General features: G+C 46.6%; 3 protein-coding genes across 4 annotated transcripts in view; 1 reads left to right on the forward strand and 2 right to left on the reverse strand.

Moving 5' to 3' along the window:
• Positions 1-22,003, reverse strand: part of LOC122366867 (proton channel OtopLc-like) — a 49,317-nt gene that overhangs the window by 18,419 nt on the left and 8,895 nt on the right. The gene's annotated exons all lie outside the window — the stretch shown is intronic.
• On the reverse strand, positions 2,944-3,597 carry LOC122366870 (glycine-rich cell wall structural protein 1.8-like). Its single transcript, XM_043339509.1, has one exon. It carries the CDS (start codon positions 3,561-3,563, stop codon positions 3,102-3,104), a length of 462 nt encoding a protein of 153 aa, XP_043195444.1. The 5' UTR covers positions 3,564-3,597; the 3' UTR covers positions 2,944-3,101.
• On the forward strand, positions 7,284-7,901 carry LOC122366871 (pro-resilin-like). The gene has a single exon (XM_043339511.1). The coding sequence runs from the start codon at positions 7,317-7,319 to the stop codon at positions 7,767-7,769; it is 453 nt and encodes a 150-aa protein (XP_043195446.1). The 5' UTR covers positions 7,284-7,316; the 3' UTR covers positions 7,770-7,901.

The raw sequence follows: 22,003 nt of genomic DNA on the forward strand, positions 1-22,003 counted from the left end.
GCTTGGAGGTGGTTCCATGTCAAAGAAAAATTCACAAAACAATAAAATACCTACTTCTGTGTCGAAAAATTGAGTACCCAAGGAGTTACGCTTTCAACATATCCCGATAAAAAAATGCATCTATGACTCCAATGGGTCTCTCGGCAAGCGAGAGAGCTGGATCTATGATCCCATCGGTTCTGAGATCAAGATCCGTGGGAGCAGATCTCAAACATCTTTTCTCTTTCTCGGATCCATGCACACGGCGTGTGAGGATAGAGGAAGGTACCATCATCTAGAAACTTGCCGAGTGTTTTAGCAACGATGTAAAAAACGAAGGTATATTTTTAAATTATTGAATGCTGAACTATTACGTTTTTTGATTAGGTATTTGACAACCAATTCAAGCCGGACGGTTTCATTCATCCGAGAAACAGCAATGGTTTGGTTGCTCTACATACTGAAATATGATGAAATACGTCAAGTGTTAAAGGAGATAAAAATTGCATGGCGGTTTTATATAATACTGAACGAGGCCGGTGTAAATAAATTTTCAAGACCGAGGTCCTTACTGGATTTTTGAACGAGGCCGAAGGCCGAGTTCAAAAATCAGTAAGGACTGAGGTCTTGAAAATTTATCACCGGCCGAGTTTGGTATGTATTTTACTGTATGCCAACGAAAAATTTATTTTCTGGACTGAAGCTCTTAGCCGACTTAGGAACGAGACCATCCCAAAATGTTGGCTTAAGTGCATTCTGGTAATACATTTTTGACCGTGGTCAATTTGCTTACACCAGTTATTACCACACCCCTCTGGCTAATGTATTTGAATAGGCCAGGCATACAGTAAATTCATAAATACAATTTTAGATAGCAATTAAAGCTATGTGTAATGTTGTTGAGCGCTTGTGCAAGGAACCGCACAAGCACTCAACAACAGTTTAAGTTAAACCAGTTTAGGTATCATATGACCTTTCCTCGTAAAATATAGATTACCAAAAAGGATAGGTATATTAATATAGATATTTCGATCACAGATATTCGTTGGAAAATTGCTAGCAAAAGAAAAGAGCAAAGCCGATAACTCTATTTTTAGCAATTCCGACGAAGATCTGTGATCGAAATATCAATATTAATATATCATTTTTGGTACTTTATATTTTACGAGGAAAGGTCATATATGATACTAAAACAATCAAAACTGGTTATCTGGTTATCTCCAATGACTTCAAACTGAATTTACCGTCCTTTCTATAGCCCGCACTGTAACGGTCTTCTGTAGTTATGTGAACTAACTACACAGAGAAGTGGATTAGGAGCCAAGTGATGGGAATACCTTACATAATAGACAGCTGATTGGTTGCACGGTTGTGAAGATATAACCAAGTATTTCAAAGCAAGATCCCTGATCGGATAGGGCCACCCTTACCGTCCCAATAAGCGTTTTTCTTAAAGATAAGACAAACGCACTTCTCACTTCCACGTTCTGAATAAGCAATAACTACTTACTTACTATTTCACCCGCGCCCCGCTGGGCTATTCAGCCATACGTGTCCTGCTGGGGGGGGGGGGGGGGCAGATTCTGCCCCCCTGTCTAACTTCCGAACCGATGGTCGTAGATAGACGGGGAAAACGGCAATCGAAAGCTCTCAACAAGGCGGATCTTAAGAGCCCGATTTTTTTTGCTTAAATAGGTCAGAGGTCAGGTCAAGGTCAGGTCAAGGGTACAAAATGCAAGTTTCTACAGTATCGGCCTTGCACCGTAGTTGCCGAAGAATGGACTGAGACTGATTGCCCAAAACGTGTTCTTAGACTACCAAGACAATGTTCATTGCATACAATGTCATTCAAAGGTCAAGGTCAAGGTCAGGTCAGGTCAGGTCACCAAAAACAAAATATAGAAAAGGGCATGTGCGACACATGTTTTATGGGTCATTTTACACATAGAATTCAATAGGCACACTCAATAAGTGATATGGACCACCTCTGGATGAATTTCAGGTCGAGGTCAGGTCAAGGTCAGGTCAAGTGAGGTCAAATTTTGAAGTTTGGTTGTTAAGGCCTAAAAAGGTGTCTATCTGATGCAGTTTTTTAACGGCGAATCAAATGGTGCTATTTTGGTTTCTGTACGAGGTCTAGAACTTAAAAAAAATCATTTTTCAAAATTTTTGTGTGTCGTAGCGTCATAAGATTTTGAATAACTCCCACATTTTTGAACCGATTCTTCTAAAAATTGGTATGTAGGTGCACATAGACCACTTCTCTGACACGTATTCCGGCTTTTCTGATACACTCAAAATTTTGGTTTTTTGTTTTTTTTTTTCACTCAGTTTTTGAAGAAAAAAATGGGCCAAAATCCAAAATTTTCAAAAACCGAGATCGCCATTTGATATACAAAGTAGAATCACGTATAACCTTTTTTGTTACGTATTGATTCCTTTAAAAATGAAGATGTTAGCGGCGTTTGAAATTTTGCTGTTTTTGAGGCGAAAATGGCGAACATGACGTCACTAAAACGTCAACTTCACAAAAAAATTTCCGACAGATTTCACTCAAATTTTCTGGGAACGTGTCAAATTGATGTATGATAAGGTACTGAAAGTTTGACGTCGCTGGCGTAACGCGTTTAGAAGTTATTGGCGAAAAACGGGAGGGGGGGCAGATTCTGCTCCCCCCAGCGGGGCACGGGCTAATTACGTAGAGTTGTCTATGCGCATGACAATCATTTTATCATGTTAAATATTACTCTGGCAGGTTTATTTTTTCCAAAAGAATTCGCGATTGACCTTACCTTAAAAACCCTTTCATATGATGTAGAGCGTTCTGTGTCATTTGCTGTGATTATTGAGGCCCGGTACCAACCCGGTACCCTTTAGAAACTTCACCTAAATCTGGAGCAAATTCACGTGGTGAGTGTCTCATCCAGCCCCCTCGACCGAGACGAAACATAGAAAGCCACCAGGTATTGCGAGACTTAACGTTTATTTCCACGCATGACGTGAGCAACAGCAGTCTGTATCCAATCCAAAACTGAGCCATTCATGCATGGAATATAACACGACATCCCGTCATGAGCTTGCTAATGACATTCTCTACGACAAGAGGAAGCTGTGCAGCGACTTTAGTATCCGCTGTCGTATCCACCACCGTTTCCACCATGTCCACCGCCGTATCCACCGCCGTTTCCGCCGTGTCCACCACCGTATCCACCACTGTTTCCACCGCCGTTTCCGCCGTGCGAGGCGTATCCCGAGTAGGTCACCTCGGCGTTGTGTCCGCCGTAGCCGTACTGGTCCGAGTGGTACTTAACGTGCTGGGTGCGGCCGTCCGGCAGCGCCACGCTGTAGTAGCCCTGGGCCGCCTTGCCGTCGTTGCTCTCGCTGTGGGAGAACTTGGGGCCGTGGTGCGGGTCGTCGACGCCGTAGGAGAACTTGTAGGAGGTGGGCACGCTGTGGTCGCCGCCATACCCGCCTCCGTGCCCGCCTCCGTGTCCGCCTCCGTGTCCGCCTCCGTGCCCGCCTCCGTGCCCGCCTCCGGCGCTGACGGCGGCCACCAGGAGCGATGCGATCACCAGCACCTTCATACTGCTGCTGAGCTGTGGCTACACTGCTGTGGACGCTGGGTGGACTGGTGGTCTGACCACTGGCCGTCTCCGTTATATACGGCTGGGTTCGGGGCTGGTGATGGGGGCAGCCGAGGGTGACCGGGCTGACCCGGGCTCCCCTCACGACTGGGGACACAGCCAAGTCACGATGCATGCAGTACCGATCTTGACAGACATGAATATTTCAATATGGTTTAGTTTTGTTTAGTTTTAATAACAGACGACTAAGCAATAAATCGAAATGTTTTATAGGCTCAGAATGTTCGTATTGGCCTGTTGTTTTCAACACATAAAATCAGTGTGAAATACTTTAAACTTAAAAAATATATAGTTAGGATAGTTTGCAAAACATACCTGAACACACAAAAAGCATCGAGCGTGAAACATAGGGTTTTTGAGTCTCGCAGTCGCAGCACTGATACATGTCATAGTAACGCTATGGCTTATCACATGTTGATAGATAACCCGTGTTGCGAAGTTTGTTGAGTGAGCATTGTAACACCTGCTGTTTGCATTGGAACACGCACCAAATCACACAATAGTCCATCAACCGTAACACTTTTCCTCCCAAGGGCAGAGCATTGTCAGACGTGACCCGGCTGTGTACCCCAGTCGTGAGGGGAGCCCGGGTCAGCCCGGTCACCCTCGGCTGCCCCCGACACCAGCCCCGGACCAGCCGTATATAACGGAGAAGGCCAGCGGTCAGACCACCATTCCACACAGCGTCCACAGCAGTGTAGCCACAGCTCAGCAGCAGTATGAAGGTGCTGGTGATCGCATCGCTCCTGGTGGCCGCCGTCAGCGCCGGAGGCGGACACGGAGGCGGGCACGGAGGCGGACACGGAGGCGGACACGGAGGCGGACACGGAGGCGGACACGGAGGCGGGCACGGAGGCGGACACGGAGGCGGGCACGGAGGCGGACACGGAGGCGGGCACGGAGGCGGGCACGGAGGCGGGCACGGAGGCGGGCACGGAGGCGGACACGGAGGCGGACACGGAGGCGGGCACGGAGGCGGACACGGAGGCGGGCACGGAGGCGGGCACGGAGGCGGCTATGGCGGCGACCACAGCGTGCCCACCTCCTACAAGTTCTCCTACAGCGTCGACGACCCGCACTACGGCCCCAAGTTCTCCCACAGCGAGAGCAACGACGGCAAGGCGGCGCAGGGCTACTACAGCGTGGCGCTGCCGGACGGCCGCACCCAGCACGTCAAGTACCACTCGGACCAGTACGGCTACGGCGGACACAACGCCGAGGTGACCTACTCGGGATACGCCTCGCACGGCGGACACGGCGGTGGAAACGGTGGATACGGTGGTGGACACGGTGGAAACGGCGGTGGATACGGCGGTGGATACGGCGGTGGATACTAACGATAGCGATCACCGTCTTTAAAATATCAGCATGATGAGCATCTGCGCTTTAAATTTGAAATATTTTACATGGATGAATGTCGAAAAGGCAAAAGGGGGACCTCTTTGACTCTATGTTACGTGTGGAATATATAAAATATAAGACATGTCGTATTTTCTTGAGTGATCATGATCGTTTTTTATTGTTCGATGTAATCAGGGGCTCCCCCACGACCTATAGGTCGATGACCTTTCACCAAACGTGTTCATGGAGCTGAGAGGTGGATCTATGATCTTAGTGGTTCTTATATGATCTTAATGGATCTTTGATTTAATAAATCTATCGAAAAACCAGAAACAGGGATCTATGTACCAATGGGATCCCACAATGCGCAACATTTCAAACCATGTTTGGAGGTGGTTCCATGTCACACAAAACTTCAAAAAACAATAAAATACCTACTTATGTATCGAAAAATTGAATACCAAAGGAAATAACTATATTCTCAACATATCCCGATGCAAAAAAATGCATCTATGACTCCAGTGGGTCTCTCGGCAAGCGAGAGAGCTGGATCTATGATCCCAATGATTCTGAGATTAAGGTCCGTGGGAGTCAAATATATTTTCTCTTTCTCGGATCCATGCACACGGCGCATAGTAGAGAGGCTAATGGAAGGTACCGTACTCCGGTACCTATACTTGCTGCGTTTTTTCAGGGCCGTGAAAAAAGTTTTTTTTTGGAATTATTGAATGCTGAACTATTACGTTTTTTTATTTGACAATCAATTCAAGCCGGGCGGTTTCATCCGAGAAACAGTAATGGTTTGGCTGCTCTACATGCTGAAATATGAAGAAATACGTCAAGCGTCAAAGGAGATAAAAATTGCATGACTTTTCAATACCATTTTAACACTAATGGGAAGGTTTTACAAGAAATAGAATTTTAGATAACAATCAAAGCTTATCTGGTTATCTCCAATGACTTCAAACCGAATTTAACGTCCTTTTTATAGCCCGCTCTGTAACGGTCTTCTGTGGTTATGTGAACTAGCTACACAGAGTATTGGATTAGGAGCCATGTGATGGGCATACCTAACATAATAGACAGCTGATTGGTTGCACGGTTGTGAAGATATAACCAAGTCTTTCGAAGCAAGATCCCTGATCGGGCAGGGTCCGATCAGGGCCTTACCGTCCCGGTAAGGGTTTTTCTTAAAGATTAGACAAAAAAATATGGTCATGCGCATAGACAATGTCTATGCGTATGACAATAACTTTATTATGTTTAATATAACTCTGGCAAATTTATTTTTTCAAAAGGATTCGCGATTGACCTTACCTTAAACCTTTCCATATGACGTAGAGTGTTCTGTGTCATTTGCTGTGATTATTGAGGCCCGCGGTACCTTTAGAAACTTCACCTATCTCTGGAGCAAACTCACGTGGTGAGTGTCTCGCCCGGCCCCCTGGACCGAGACGAACTAAAGAAAACCATCAGGTATTGCGACATTTGCGAGTCTTATTCATTTCCACCTATGATATACGGTTGGTACGGGGCTGGTGATGGGGGCAGCCGAGGGTGACCGGGCTGACCCGGGCTCCTCTCACGACTGGGGTACAGCCGGGTCACGTTTCATGCCTTACCGATCCTGACAAACATGCATATTGCAATTTTTTTTTTGCTATATTTGAAGACCATAAACAATTATAAAGACATTGTTTTAGACATCATTAATCCGTAATATGATGCTGCTTAGAGAACGAGGGATCAGAAAAACAAATGTTTAATTAAAAAAAGCAAAATTGTAAGCATAGTTTGCAGAACTCACATACACTGGCGGATCCATGGGGGGAGGGGTCATTTGGGGCCAGTGCGCCCCCCCCGCCTTTTTATAATTTTGAGATTTTCTTAGGGGTCTTAAACCCCCCGCAGTGTGCAAGACCGCCTTTCTGGATCCGCCAGTGCTCACATAATAGGAAAACTTAGCATGAAATATCGGGGTTCATTTGAGCTAGTGATCCTGAGGCTTTCAATAGAAAGGGCATCGCTTATCACATGTTGCGAGATTAGCCGTGTTACGAGGTTACAGGTTTGCACTTTGCAGTGACTTCATTACACCTGCTGTTTGCATTGGAGCACGCACCAAATCACACCATAGTTCGTCAACCGTAACACTTTTCCCTCCAAGGGCAGAGCATTGTCAGACGTGACCCGGCTGTGTCCCAGTCGTGAGGGGAGCCCGGGTCAGCCCGGTCACCCTCGGCTGCCCTTATCACCAGCCCCGAACCCAGCCGTATATAATGGAGACGGCCAGCGGTCAGACCACCAGTCCACCCAGCGTCCACAGCAGTGTAGCCACAGCTCAGCAGCAGTATGAAGGTGCTGGTGATCGCATCGTTCCTGGTGGCCGCCGTCAGCGCCGGAGGCGGGCACGGAGGCGGGTACGGAGGCGGGCACGGAGGCGGACACGGAGGCGGACACGGAGGCGGGCACGGAGGCGGGCACGGAGGCGGGTATGGCGGCGACCACAGCGTGCCCACCTCCTACAAGTTCTCCTACGGCGTCGACGACCCGCACTACGGCCCCAAGTTCTCCCACAGCGAGAGCAACGACGGCAAGGCGGCCCAGGGCTACTACAGCGTGGCGCTGCCGGACGGCCGCACCCAGCACGTCAAGTACCACTCGGACCAGTACGGCTACGGCGGACACAACGCCGAGGTGACCTACTCGGGATACGCCTCGCACGGCGGAGGAAACGGCGGAAACGGCGGTGGATACGGTGGTGGACACGGTGGAAATGGCGGTGGATACAGCGGTGGATACTAACGCTAACGACACCGTCTTTAAAATATATGCATGATGAGCGTCTGTGCTTTACATTTGAAATATTTTAAAGGGGTGGATGTCGAAAAGGCAAAAGTGGTGACTTCTTTGATTGCATGTTATGTGTGAAATATACAAAATATACGACATGTCGTATTTTCTTGACTAACCAAGAACGTTTTTTGATGTTCGATGTAATCAAGGGCTCCCCCACGGCCTATAGGTCGATGATCTTTCACCAGACGTGTTAATGGAGCTTAGAGGTGGATCTACGATCTTAGTGGATCTTATATGATCTGAATGGATCTTTGATCTCATAGATCTATCGACAAACCAGAAACAGGGCTCTATGTTCCAATTGGATCCCACAATGCGCAGCCTTTCAAACCATGTTTGGAGGTGGTTCCATGTCAAAGAACAATTCACAAAACAATAAAATAACTACCTACTTCTTTGTCGAAAAAATGAGTACCCAAGGAGTTGTGCTCTCAACATATCCCGATGCAAAAAAAGCATCGATGACTCCAATGGGTCTCTCGGCAAGCGAGAGAGCTGGATCCATCTTCCCATCGGTTCTGAGATCAAGATCGGTGGGAGTAGATCTCAAATATCCTTTCTCTTTCTCGCATCCATGCACGGTATGGTAGAGTGAGGATAGATGAAAAAACCGTCATCTAGAAAACTCGCCGCGTTTTTTAGCAGCGATGTCAAAAGCAAAGTTTTTTTTTTTAATTATTGAATGCTAAACTATTATGTGTTTTATTATTTGACAATCAATTCAAGCCGGACGGTTTCATCCGAGAACCAGTTGGTTTGGTTGCTCTACATACTGAAATATGATTAAATACGTTAAGCGTCAAAGGAGATAAAAATTGCAGACTTTTCAATACCATTTAAATATTAATGGGGAGGTTTTACAAGAAATACAATGATAGATAACAGTCAAAGCGGGTTATCTGGTTATCTACAATGACTGCACATCGTTTTTATAGCCCGCTCTGTAACGTTCTTCTGTAGTTATGAGAGCTAATTACACAGAGTAGTGGATTCGGAGCCAAGTGATGGGCATCTAACATAATAGACAGTTCGCTGATTGGTTGTACGGTTGTGAAGATATAACCAAGTCTTTCAAAGCAAGATCCCTGATCAAGCAGGGCCACCCTTACCGTCCCGGTAAGGGGTTTTCTTAAAGATAAGACAAAAATATATTGTCATGCGCATAGACAATGTCTATGCGCATGACAATAATTTTATCATGTTCAATATTACTTTGGCAGATTTTTCTTTTTTTTCAAAAGGATTCGCGATTGACCTTACCTTAAACCTTTCCATATGACGTAGAGTGTTCTGTGTCATTTGCTGTGATTATTGAGGTCCGGTACCTAAACTTCACTTAAAGGTAGTGTGCCAGCTTTCTTGGACCATATGGAGTTAATGACCCGGATAAGGAGAACCGGATTTTTAGAACTTATCCATACCTTCAAAACTTATGGAAACGTCTTAAATTCTTCAAATTTTGAGTACCCCAGTGCGAAATTCGCCCCGACGGGTTGTCGGTCGTACCCCAACCACATTTCACACCACTATGAACAATAAATGCACACACTAAAATCGCTATTACCGATAGGCTCATCCAATCAAGTTTCGATAAACCCGTTCATCATCATCTCCTGCGGTTTCGAACACGCCTGTTAGGTGGCTTCTGATGCTCGTCGAGGTCGGAATTTCCAAATACGCGTGGTGCGTCGGGCCGCGCGCTCTGACTTCGGCCAAGAAAAATGCGTCAGCTGATCATTGTCATTTCTGCCACTTGCGTGTGGTGTAATGGGGTCATAACTTAAGAGACGGCTGTTTCATATCAATTATTTTACATAAAATCATATTTCAAACCACAAATTAATGTTCGACAGCCAAATTTAAGAAACAATACCAATACAGGCTTACAGTTTAAGGCTCGACATTGTGTTGTCTACGATTAGACAGCTGATAACTCATTCCCGTACGTCGTATGGTCGTAACACTATAATGACCTTTGCTTATTGTCACAAGTGCGCCGCATTCGCGATTGTTGCCCGACGCCTGTTTGCAGGTGAGCCCACTACAGTTGTTATACATATCTAAAAACCGATAAACTTTTAGGCGAAAAAGGCACTATTCCAGGCCCATTTTTGATTTTTTTTGCGATATTAGGTAAAAACAGAAGCTTCTTATCCTAGGAAAAATAAAACGGGAAATCTTTCAAAGGTGGCACACTACCTTTAACTCTGGAGCAAACTCACGTGGTGAGTGTCTCATCCGGCCCCCTGGACCGAGACGAACTAAAGAAAGCCATCAGGTATTGCGACATTTGCGAGTCTTATTTATTTCCACCCATGATGTGAGCAACAGTAGTCGGTATCCAAACTGAGCCATTCATGCATGGAATACAACACGACAACCCGTCATGAGCTCGCTAATGACATTCTCTACGACAAGAGGAAGCTGTGCAACGACTTTAGTATCCGCTGCCGTATCCACCGCCGTTTCCACCGTGCCCACCGCCGTTTCCACCGCCGTATCCGCCACCGTTTCCACCGTATCCACCGCCATTTCCACCGTGTCCGCCGCCGTATCCACCGCCGTTTCTGCCGTGTCCGCCGTTTCCTCCGCCGTGCGAGGCGTATCCCGAGTAGGTCACCTCGGCGTTGTGTCCGCCGTAGCCGTACTGGTCCGAGTGGTACTTGACGTGCTGGGTGCGGCCGTCCGGCAGCGCCACGCTGTAGTAGCCCTGCGCCGCCTTGCCGTCGTTGCTCTCGCTGTGGGAGAACTTGGGGCCGTAGTGCGGGTCGTCGACGCCGTAGGAGAACTTGTAGGAGGTGGGCACGCTGTGGTCGCCGCCATACCCGCCTCCGTGCCCGCCTCCGTGCCCGCCTCCGTGCCCGCCTCCGTGTCCGCCTCCGTGCCCGCCTCCGTGTCCGCCTCCGGCGCTGACGGCGGCCACCAGGAGCGATGCGATCACCAGCACCTTCATACTGCTGCTGAGCTGTGGCTACACTGCTGTGGCCGCTGGGTGGACTGGTGGTCTGACCGCTGGCCGTCTCCGTTATATACGGCTGTGTTGGGGGCTAGTGCCGGGGGCAGCCGAGGGTGACCGAGCTGACCCGGGCTCCCTTCACGACTGGGGACACAGCCGGGTCACGATTCATGCCTTACCGATCCTGCCAAACATGCATATTGCAATTGGATGAAGTTTTTTTTTGCTTTATTTAAAAACCATAAACAATTAAAAAGACATAGTTTTAGATTTCATTAATCCGTAATATGCTGTTGCTGTGGGAACGAGGGATAAAAAAACAAATGTTTAACTAAAAAAGCAAAATTGTAAGCATAGTTTGCAGAACTCACTCGCAAACACTGACGGATCCATGAGGGAAAGGGGTCATTTGTGGCCAGTGCGCCCCTCCCCCCGCCTTTTTGGAATTTTGAGATTTTCTTAGGGGTCTTGGACCCCCGCAGTGTGCAAGACCGCCTTTCTGGATACGCCAGTGCTCATATAATAGGAAAACGTAGCATGAAATATCGGGGTTCATTTGAGCTGGTGATCACTGATGCCTTCAATAGAAAGGGCATCGCTTATCACATGTTGCGAGATTAGCCGTGTTACGAAGTTTCAGGTTTGCTGCAGTGACTTCATTACACCTGCTGTTTGCATTGGAGCACGCACCAAATCACACCATAGTTAGTCAACCGTAACACTTTTCCCTCCAAGGGCAGAGCATTGTCAGACGTGACCCGGCTGTACCCCAGCCGTGAGGGGAGCCCGGGTCAGCCCGGTCACCCTCGGCTACCCCCGATACCAGCCCCGAACCCAGCCGTATATAACAGAGACGGCCAGCGGTCAGACCACCAGTCCACCCAGCGTCCACAGCAGTGTAGCCACAGCTCAGCAGCAGTATGAAGGTGCTGGTGATCGCATCGCTCCTGGTGGTCGCCGTCAGCGCCGGAGGCGGGCACGGAGGCGGGTACGGAGGCGGGCACGGAGGCGGACACGGAGGCGGACACGGAGGCGGGCACGGAGGCGGGCACGGAGGCGGGTATGGCGGCGACCACAGCGTGCCCACCTCCTACAAGTTCTCCTACGGCGTCGACGACCCGCACTACGGCCCCAAGTTCTCCCACAGCGAGAGCAACGACGGCAAGGCGGCCCAGGGCTACTACAGCGTGGCGCTGCCGGACGGCCGCACCCAGCACGTCAAGTACCACTCGGACCAGTACGGCTACGGCGGACACAACGCCGAGGTGACCTACTCGGGATACGCCTCGCACGGCGGAGGAAACGGCGGTGGAAACGGCGGATACGGTGGAAACGGCGGCGGATACCGCGGTGGACACGGTGGAAACGGTGGACACGGTGGAAACGGTGGACACAGTGGAAACGGTGGTGGATACGGCGGTGGATACGGTAGCAGTCACTAAAACTGTCTTATCACCCCTTTTTATCGAGTGCTGACGACAATAACCTACCGAATACCGTTCGTGATCGAATTCATGGGAATTTTGATCGTATCCAAAATATAAGTTACGCTGACACTGGAAATATGTTTAATCTGCGCAGCTTTAAATGTTGAGATTATTACCTGAATTTATAATGAGTTTCCAAATACCTATTAGAGATATTTGGGACAGAAGTTGAGCAAGTCTTATTTCTGGCATATTGGCTTACAGCGCCAAGTAACGTAAAAACATAAGCACAAATATTTATGGTATATATGCCTATACAAGTAAAGGAAGTCACACGAGTGCGTTATTCATTCTTATTTTTATGTCCTTTTTTCATAACTGCCGATAACTTTTCTTGTACAAATAAAGTAGACGCACTCTAAATGGCCAAAGATAGGTACTGATTTTTTTAACGGTTATCCCGGAGGAGTACGATCGTAGAGGAACAGCTATCCACCGGTTATTTAGCGCGATAGCGGTCAGCCCGAAACACGAAAAAACGCGATCCAGAACGGAAATGGCTAGTTTTGAAAATATAAAAGACGGATGTGGGACAAATAACTATGAGAATGTAAAGGCTGAAACAGACTCTTTCCGCATTTAGGAAATCGCATGCGACTCATGCGAAAGCCTATTCAAATACGTTATAATTCTTCTCGCATAATACATTATAAATCTTCTCGCATCAATCGCTTGCGGGAGGTGCTTGCGATTGATGCGAGCGTGCTTCCATGTATTTGAATAGGCTCTCGCATGCGATTTCCTGACTGCGGAAAGAGTCTGTTTCAGGCTTAACCCGCGACCGCCTGGGGGGTCGGATCCGACCCCCCCTCCGTTTTTCTTGAATAACTCATGAACCGCTTGCGCTATCAACTTGAAACTTCGCATACCTTCTCCCCCATCAATTTGACGTCTCCTGTGCAATTTTTAAGAAAAAAAATTTCAAAAATTTCTGAGATATATCGATTTTAGTGATTAGGGTGTGTCATATCAAATATTTTTGTCTCAGATCAAGCGCTTCCGCGAATATTCCTTGTCCCTGGGTTCATTGAAGCCCATTGGCACTGTTCTTTTTTCGCTGCACCGAAAATTCAGGCGGCGCGGGCCCAATCAATTTCGACATTTCCCGTGGCGCCCGGCGTTGAAGTCTCCATACTGAACACAATGCGTACCGTAGCGCTAACACCAGCCATATGACTCGCCGTCGGCCTGTAGCGGCCAACACCGTTTGACAGTTAAAACTCGATTGCTATTTGTTGTTTAAATGGACGTCGGACGAAACATACTGTTATCTTAACCCGCGCCCAGATGGGGTCTGCCGAGCAACGTGGTCTGATGGGGGGGGGGGGGCATTTTGGCCCCCCCCTCAGATCTCGAGAACCACGCAACATAGCGACAAGCGGTAAACGGTGTTGGATAGCCCCAACGGGGAACTACCTTGTGACCCAATTTCATTGACCTCGGTCAAACCGATGACGTCACAGGTCAGGTCAAAGGTCGAATTTTCACCGTTTACAGGCATTTCAAGAAATGCGTTGTAAAATCGTGTAAAATGCATTTCATTGAAAATCATCGATGGGGAAATGTTCTTCAAACACATATTTTGCTATTTGAGGTCACTGATACCAGGTCAGGTCACAGAGGTCAGGTCACTGGGGGGGTCACAATATGAAAGCGTCGTGTGATACATGTTTTATGGTCCATTTTACATGACAAATGCGATTATGTGGGTCAGACAGACTTAAGGGCCAGCTTAGGTCACGTTTTGTTCAAAGTCAGGTCAAGGTCAGGTCAAATTAGGTCAAATTTCAAAGTTGATATTTTTGCATAAAATGGGTATTGATTCGATGCAGCTCGTCACGGGGAGTTCAATGGTGGTCTCCGTTTTGCGCTACGAGCTCTAGAATTGCTAAAAATTGAGTTCAAAAATTTGACGTCATCAATTTTTAACAGTTTTTTCGCTATAACTTGGCCAAAAAAAGAGGTATCGATCTAAAATTTGGTATGTATATCGAAGAGCGCAGGGACTATCACATATATTCCGTTTTTTTCGAAAATCGAAAAAATTTTGGAAATTTTTTGAGTTTTTCTAAAAAAATCAATTTTTTTGATTTTTGGGGTTCAAAATCCCAAAATTTCGAAAATCCGAGATAGCAGTTTTGTAGCGCCGACTTTTCTCTACACAACCACATAAAGAACTTTAAAATTGCTTGTTAACTGTAGAATTGGTGAGCGTTTCAAGATGTCATGTTTTTTGCTCATTTTTACTCGAACATGACCTCAGTTTGACCTCAATAACTCCTGACCTGAGGTGACCTGTGACTTGAAATTGTGTGTGAAGGTGTCAAATTGATGCCCGGTAAGGTACCCAAAATTTGGCGGCGCTGCGCGCCGCCGTTTTCTCGCTATTTAAGAAAAACCACAGGGGGGGGGGCCAAAATGGCCCCCCCATCAGGGCGCGGGTTAATGTGTTGAGGCCATTCAGGGACCCACAGATGATCCATATAATAGGACATAGGCGGCGGAACGGGGAGGGCACCGGGGCACCGTGCCCCCCTTTGATTTTGGTATTTTAACATTAGCCCTATGGGCGTTGCATGGAAAGAATGGGACCAAAAGTCGGCAGTGCCCCCCCCCCCCTTAATTGAAGGTGTTCCGCCGCTACTGTATTTAATAGGATCACGCTGCAGCCTTGGCAAGACTATCACGAGTGGGGCAGGGAGAATGAGAGCACGGATGGACAGAGGGCAACGTGACTGGGGTCTCGGGTATCACCCCTCCGTCGGCAACACAATGTGCCGGCTTTCGAGTCATGTGCTGTCTCCCCGAGACACACGAGCTTGCAAAGAACGTGAGTCAGTCTGGTTTCAGCTGCGGCGTGAGCAGAAGTGCGTGTGGTGCAATCGAATCGGACTATCCGTGCCGCAGTGATGCAGTGGTGAAGCAAGGCGAAACATCGTTATCGGGTCTCCCAGTGTGCTGCGGGTAAATCAGCTGCCTACCAACAGAGATGTAGTGAACTATGTGAGACTCATGGCAGAGGATAGAAAAAGTGAGCGGACAGTCACTGCATGTTTACGTGAAGCAGCGGAAGCGGTGGTTGCAGTGTGGTCGAGTGAGGGCATACCAACGATACAAATGCACAATGTGGTTCGGAAGGTAAAGCAAGTCTGCGAAAGATTTCGCCGATCGAACAAGGTGTTCGAAAGAATGTGGGAGGGACAAACGAAACAAAGTGTTTCTGAAGCGAGTCTGTTTCGTAAGCTTTTTGACATCGCCCGCTGCCGCTGTAAAGATCGGCGAAGCTGTACCTGTCCGCTTTCAAACCGGGTACCGCCAGCGGAAATAGCATTCCTTCGAGACCAGAGAGGAGTTCGGAAGATGAGACTGGTTGGTGTGGACTACGAGGAGACGAGGAAACCACGTAAGACTGCGAGCCTTAGAATGAGACGGGAGCGGAACGAGGGGAGGGGCGACGTGGGTCAAGCTGGTCCTTCCCACCTCCGTACCTATTCCAACGGCGTCAATATCGACGAGACAGGCCAGGTAGACTCGTCGGTAACGACCGACACCAACGACAGTAATGAAGACGTCACAAGTGAATTTGAGATGTAGGAATGCATCAAAGACTCGAACTATGATGATATGACAAACACTGCACTGGCAGCTGATTTAATAGGTATGGTTTATCCAACCCTGCTGTAGGGGCCGTCATCAATGGTTTTTAGATGGATGTCGATCGCGTAGCGAGCGGCAAAACAGAATTGCTGGTCGACCCGAAAAAGTATGGAGAGAAAGATGCCGGATGAGACAAGCTGCCAGCTGCACTCGAATGAGCTTGTACTCAGGGAAGTTTTCCAGAACTTGGACGGCAAAACCAGTGGACCCGGATCATTCACGGGGCCGTTGGGCAAGGCAGCCGGCGCCTCCGTGCACCGTCTTTTTCCCGTGAAGTTCCGACCGGTGAGCGGCCCAGAACTGGATCTGCCGGACATCATCGCCGACCTCAGCAGCGGCAAACTTCTGCTGTATCAGCTCACCAGAGCCGTGCGGACGGGCAACATCTCCGCAAAGGAGGCCTGCAAGAAAATCGGTCCCCTGAACCATGCAAGGTAGGCAAATGCTAATTGAGTTGAATTCAGTTTGCTATTGAATGGCAAAGATGCATCTTTTCTGTGTAACCGTTGTCTAAATAGAGGATACTGCCTCGTTTGCATTGCTTTCATCCGTATTGCCAGCGTCTGTCGACGCTAACAGGCGAAGACGCGCGCGGCTGGTGTTAGTGTCATCAAACGCATTACGCCAAACATGGAGACTGCAACGCCGGGCGCCACGATAAATCCCGAACTTCTTTCAGCCGGCGCCGATCGAATTTTCGATGCATGGGAAAAAGAACTGCACCAATGGGCTTCCATAGACACAGGGACAAGGAAAATCAGCGGAAGCGCTTGATCTGTTTCTAGTGACACACCCTATTAGTGATGTAACTACATGGCGTTTTCAATCAAAAAATGGTAAATGTTTAAAAAATCGCCAAAAATCGAAGTTTTAAGCAAATTGCAAATTAAGGACATGAAAAGACGCAGCTCAACAAGTTCTTTAAAATGGCTATCTCGGATTTTACATAAAAGGCGTTTTTCACCTCTAAAAATTCAAAAAAACTATATTTTTTGGAAAACAGCTAATAAAATCCAAAATTTTGAGAATTTCCAAAAAACCGGAATATATGTTATAGAGCTGTATTAGAACATTAGCTGTCCCAAATTTCAACTTTCTATCTTGATTTTTGACCCCCAAATTGTAAAAAAAATAGCTCCAACAAGCATAGGGCATGGTGACGTCATAAGCATTTTCGCGAATTAGAGGCACTTCTGAACATCGCATGTGAAAACAAATGGCACCACTAGATTCCTGGGACAAAGCTCGTCTAGAAAAGTGCATTTTTATGTCAAAAATAAAAAGTTGAAAAATTGACCTTTTTTTCTTAGCCCTCGTTTAGTTATGTATGGTATAAACGATTTTTTATGCTTTCAATGCACACTTATCACCAGCACAGTGACTTGGGGTCACATATAACCAATACCATCGGATTTGGCGTGAAAAATAAGCCATAAAACATGTGTCGCACGCCCATGTAGCAGAAAGTGAAAACCGTGACCTTTCGTGACCTGACCTGACCTTGACCCGTACTTAGTATGACCCCTATACGCACATGGTACCTTCACTAGGTCTTTGAGGTCATTTGTGGTGAGTTTCGAGCAGCAGCTATCGATTCCGCTGTCCGTAAGCCTAATCATGCAAAACCCCTGAATTTGACCTTTGACCTGACCTTGACCCGAAAGTTGACCTCAATCTTAAAATCTTAAGAGTGCTTTGGGAAGGTCTCGTAGAGACCTTTCGAACGCCGCCTCGCGGGGCTCGATACGACCATTGGTTCTCGAGATAACAGGGGGGGGGGGGTCGGATCCGACCCCCCCCCCCAGGCTGATGTGGGTACGGAAATAGCCCAGGCGGTGCCGGGTTAAATCATCAGCGGGATTGTCTGATCGCATCAGCAAGATAAAACCTCACTCGTTTGCCAGCAGGGCCTCGCGGCTCGCAAAGCTCTTACGGAGAGAGCTCATGATAGGGAGGTCAACCGTCAAAGTAATGCCGTTTTGATAGCTCTGCTCTGCACGATGCTTCTCACCTCTTGCCGTACACCTGCCCCCTGGCGGTAGTAGCCTGTACTACCAGTACCCAGGTGGCCCGCGGGTCACACACCCGCCGTAACGCTCCTACAAGTGGAGCGGCTGCGATCAATAAGCCCGGCTTGGGCTTTGTGGCAATGCCATTCACAGAGCTGAGACCGAGCGGGGGCGCACAATGGACTCGGAACGATAAAGGAATGTGGCGCACACTGCTCAGAGGACAGGGAAACGTCTTAGCGATAGCTAGTCTTGGGAACACTGCTATGACATTTATTGCCTTGCACGGCGCACGCGATTTCATCATGACTTTATTCATGGCGATTTATTCATACAGCATGTAATCACTGGCACTGGCATTGAGAAGTCCTAGAGATCCTTAGGATCCTTAATTGTCCATCTCTACCCACCGCTGCTCGATATTTTTTTTAAGTGTTTTTAGGCCCAAACTATAAAATTGACCTCGCCAATCGGCAATCTTCATTTAGATAAACCACAAAATGAAAATACTTCAAGAAAATGGCTCAATTGCTTTGTTTTCAGCGAATCTCGTTAGCATATTCAACAACGGAAATAAGTTAAGACAGAAGACCTTTCGTTTGATATCATAAGACAGCATGCTATGATTTCATAAAAAAGGAAATGGATATGAATATTGATACTGATGTGAATTAAAGTGTTACAATGCTGTGCTTCGTTCTGTAAAAATCTTTGAATCTCTCATTTTTTCACATAATTTAAAGAACACCATACCAACTCATAGTTCCGCTTCTATCAAATCACCTTTGCTATGAGATGAAGAGCGTAAAAATTAGGTAGTCGTTTTCCTTGCAGTCTTTTCCTTTTTTATAAATCAGCGATTTTCGTGACGAACCAAAATTCCCAGACGTGTCATTTCTATGCCACCACACATTGCATGAGCTAAAGCGCAGATTTGAGTACATACCTTCCTCGGGCCTCGAGTTCAACAGCCGAGGCCGAATATCCCAGATACTTTTGACGCACACAATTCGAAAGAGCTCGTGACACATGCATTCATTCATGTTTCATCATCCCGACTAACAGCCATGACCATAAAATCTACATATTGTCGGATTTCACAGACTAATCCGTCTTCCTATCGCACCATTACCATACGCAGTGTCTGTTTCTACGCCACTGTAACCATCGTGACCCAGCCCACTATAAAATGTATTATTTAGCCGTCATGGCAGCACCCGGCTGGTGCCACATCAGCAGTTTCTATCGGAGCTGACGGTGACATCCTCGTGACGCGCACGGCCCGGTGACATTCCGACTTTAGTATATTAGACACCTGTGGCGGCGTCAATCACTCCCGAATTCGAGGCATGGCCCAGGCACGCCGGACGAGCTGCCACTACCTTGGCACGACCTTGGCTAAAACGGATGGCTGGCTGGGAAGGTCGCAGCGGAGGACAGCGTGAAATTGAGGCACGTGGTGGTGTGGTGTCGCTTGATGTCTGTGGAGCGGCATGGCATCGGTCGGTGTGGGGTAGAAAGGACAATGCACTAGACTTGACATGATTTGATGCGCATGCTATGCAGTCCATGAGTATCCAATGGAGCGCACCACTGCCGCGCAGTCTGTTACTGAGTTTCTGGTCACGCAGGGTTGTATACGACTCAATCAATAGCAATCAATTCAATCACGACAAATTTGGGAAACCAATCAAATCAATCAAGTCAGAGCAGTTTTCGGGAATTGATTCAATCGACTCAAACGCGACAATGAAAGGAATCAATCAACTCAATCAAACGACTCAAACCAAGACATACATTAGGTTTTTTTTGCCCCACCAACTTGGAAAAGTGTCCATAGCAGTCTGCTGTCTGGTGTACCTACCTACCTACCTACCTACAGAAGAACCATAAAAATATTGTCATTTAAAATTATACCTAAATTGCCATGCCATTCAAACTTTCTATGTAATAAGGAAGGATATCTAGTGATGGACAGGTGGATCATGATATTGAGGTTCAATGGGTAGAATTAGAGCAGAAGTGTCATTTATTGGGTCGGGTGCAAAATGACCCAGTAGTTGACTCGCCCCTTAACCCAAATCACCACCTTTCACCTAAAAGTTGTCAATTTAATTTTGGCCATATTCCAACTCCATTTACACTAAATATCAGATATTGCAGTTGAAAGTTGGTTGCTCGGATTTTGGCAGTGTTCGTGATTTGGCCATTTTCCCTACACCATGTCTATTTTAATGGATAATATGCATCAATAACATATTAACCATAGGGAAATAGAAATAAATATCTTACCTGCATCATGCATGTGACGGTTTCGGTTAGACAGAGACTGACGGGCAGCCTGAAAAATCATTCCACACAATGTGCATTTGAGACATGGGATGTTGTCAGATTGGGAAGGAAGAGATTTGAAGTATTTAGCGGTCCACGATTCTGGACGTGGCATGTCAATGTTAGGTACCTATGTGAAGAATTCAAAACATTTTTTTGCAATACAATTTGAGACTGTTAGGACTGGGGGATAGGGATGAGGATTAAATATTTAAAAGGAAATGGAGAGGACAGGGACTCTGGGAAAACGGCACGGCGCGACTGCAAAACAACGAAAACGTTTGGTTTTGCCAATAAGTATGCTAAGCTTTTATAAATCCTTATTCTACTTCTTTTGACTTTGCGGTAAGATGACGTCATTGATTATCATGTAGTATGGTAGATCATCATAAAATAAATCGGTTGTACAGCACCAATTTCGTTTTAATTATTATTTCATTTGAAATAAAAACACTTAATAATATTCGGTAAAATATTTTAAGGAAAATGAAATATATTAAATATGTTATGCTTAGGCTCTCAGGAGAAAAGGATCAACAAACGTTCTGCTGCAAATTAAACAATGCAGCAAAGTAGCTATCAATTGTACGTAAACGTAATCAGCGAAACGAAAACGGCGCTTTTGTTTCAGTTATTTTTTGTAGGGGTTTCAGATATTTATAGAGTTCAGTGGGCTGTTTCTGAGGAGATGTGGAGATGTGAATTATTAATTAATCACACTTTATTAGTATATAGGGCCTTGCACTTTATCATCTGGATTTAAAAAAACGTTTCCTGCTGAGTGCAGAAAGGTAGGTAGGTGCATCGCCAGGTTCTATCACCAGGATTGGAGCAGTTATTGCAGTCGAAAGTCAACGTTGGCTGTTCATGTTGTTTAGGCCCTGTTCTTTATTTGGCCATCTACCCCATATTGCAGTTGTGATGACAAGACGTTTTCAGTGTAGTTTTGTGATCTTTGGTGTCAGCAATTGGTGTCATTATTTTTCGTCAACTAAAACTTATTTGAACTTTCCATTCAATCGACTCAATCATACGAGTCACTCCAATTTTCAGGAATCAAATCAGTCAACCAGTCGCTAAAGTCAAACGAGTCAGTCAACGAGTCATCTCAAAAAGTCAATCGACTCAATCCAATCAACTCAAAATACGCGTTAAAACAAATCATTCAATTCAATCGACTTGATTGGTATACAACCCTGCTGGTCAGTCGGATAAATAGAATGACGCGGATTACCTAAATGGACGAAAATTCTCCTGAAGTATAGTGTTCCTGTTCATGGAGCGCATATGAACAAATCGATTGCTTTCAACATGTAAATCGGTTCGGTAAGTGAATATGCCTTATATATTCGACTGATAAAATATCTCCTAAAAATTGACGCTTGATGAAATGGGCGACAACATTCGAACTCGTAACAGGTCTACTGGTGTCTGCCGCCAACCTTCATGCTAGCAGTCGTGAACTCTATATTGTGACGACCTCAGCACCATAACATCCCAACAAACAAGTCATGTTTTTTCTTTCGACGATGAAACATCGTACCGGAATCGTACCATACGTACCGTGTCCAAGGACACATGACTTCCCGCTGTTAAGTGTTTATGGTAACCAATCAATTCACGTTATCCATGAAAAGACGGGAGCCCTGTACACGACCTTGTAGTGTTGCACGCAGCTGCAGACTGAGCAGCACAACCTACACGCTATTCTGTGATGTGACGAAAACATGTTTACATTTC

Source organism: Amphibalanus amphitrite, unplaced genomic scaffold (assembly GCF_019059575.1).
Source record: "Amphibalanus amphitrite isolate SeventyFive unplaced genomic scaffold, NRLGWU_Aamphi_draft 000835F_arrow, whole genome shotgun sequence".
NCBI classification, from domain to species: domain Eukaryota; kingdom Metazoa; phylum Arthropoda; class Thecostraca; order Balanomorpha; family Balanidae; genus Amphibalanus; species Amphibalanus amphitrite.

What these genes read in the sequence shown, in the direction of transcription:
- LOC122366870 (XM_043339509.1), bottom strand. Translation starts at nt 3,563, where the DNA reads ATGAAGGTGCTGGTGATCGCATCGCTCCTGGTGGCCGCCGTCAGCGCC.
- LOC122366871 (XM_043339511.1), top strand. Translation starts at nt 7,317, where the DNA reads ATGAAGGTGCTGGTGATCGCATCGTTCCTGGTGGCCGCCGTCAGCGCC.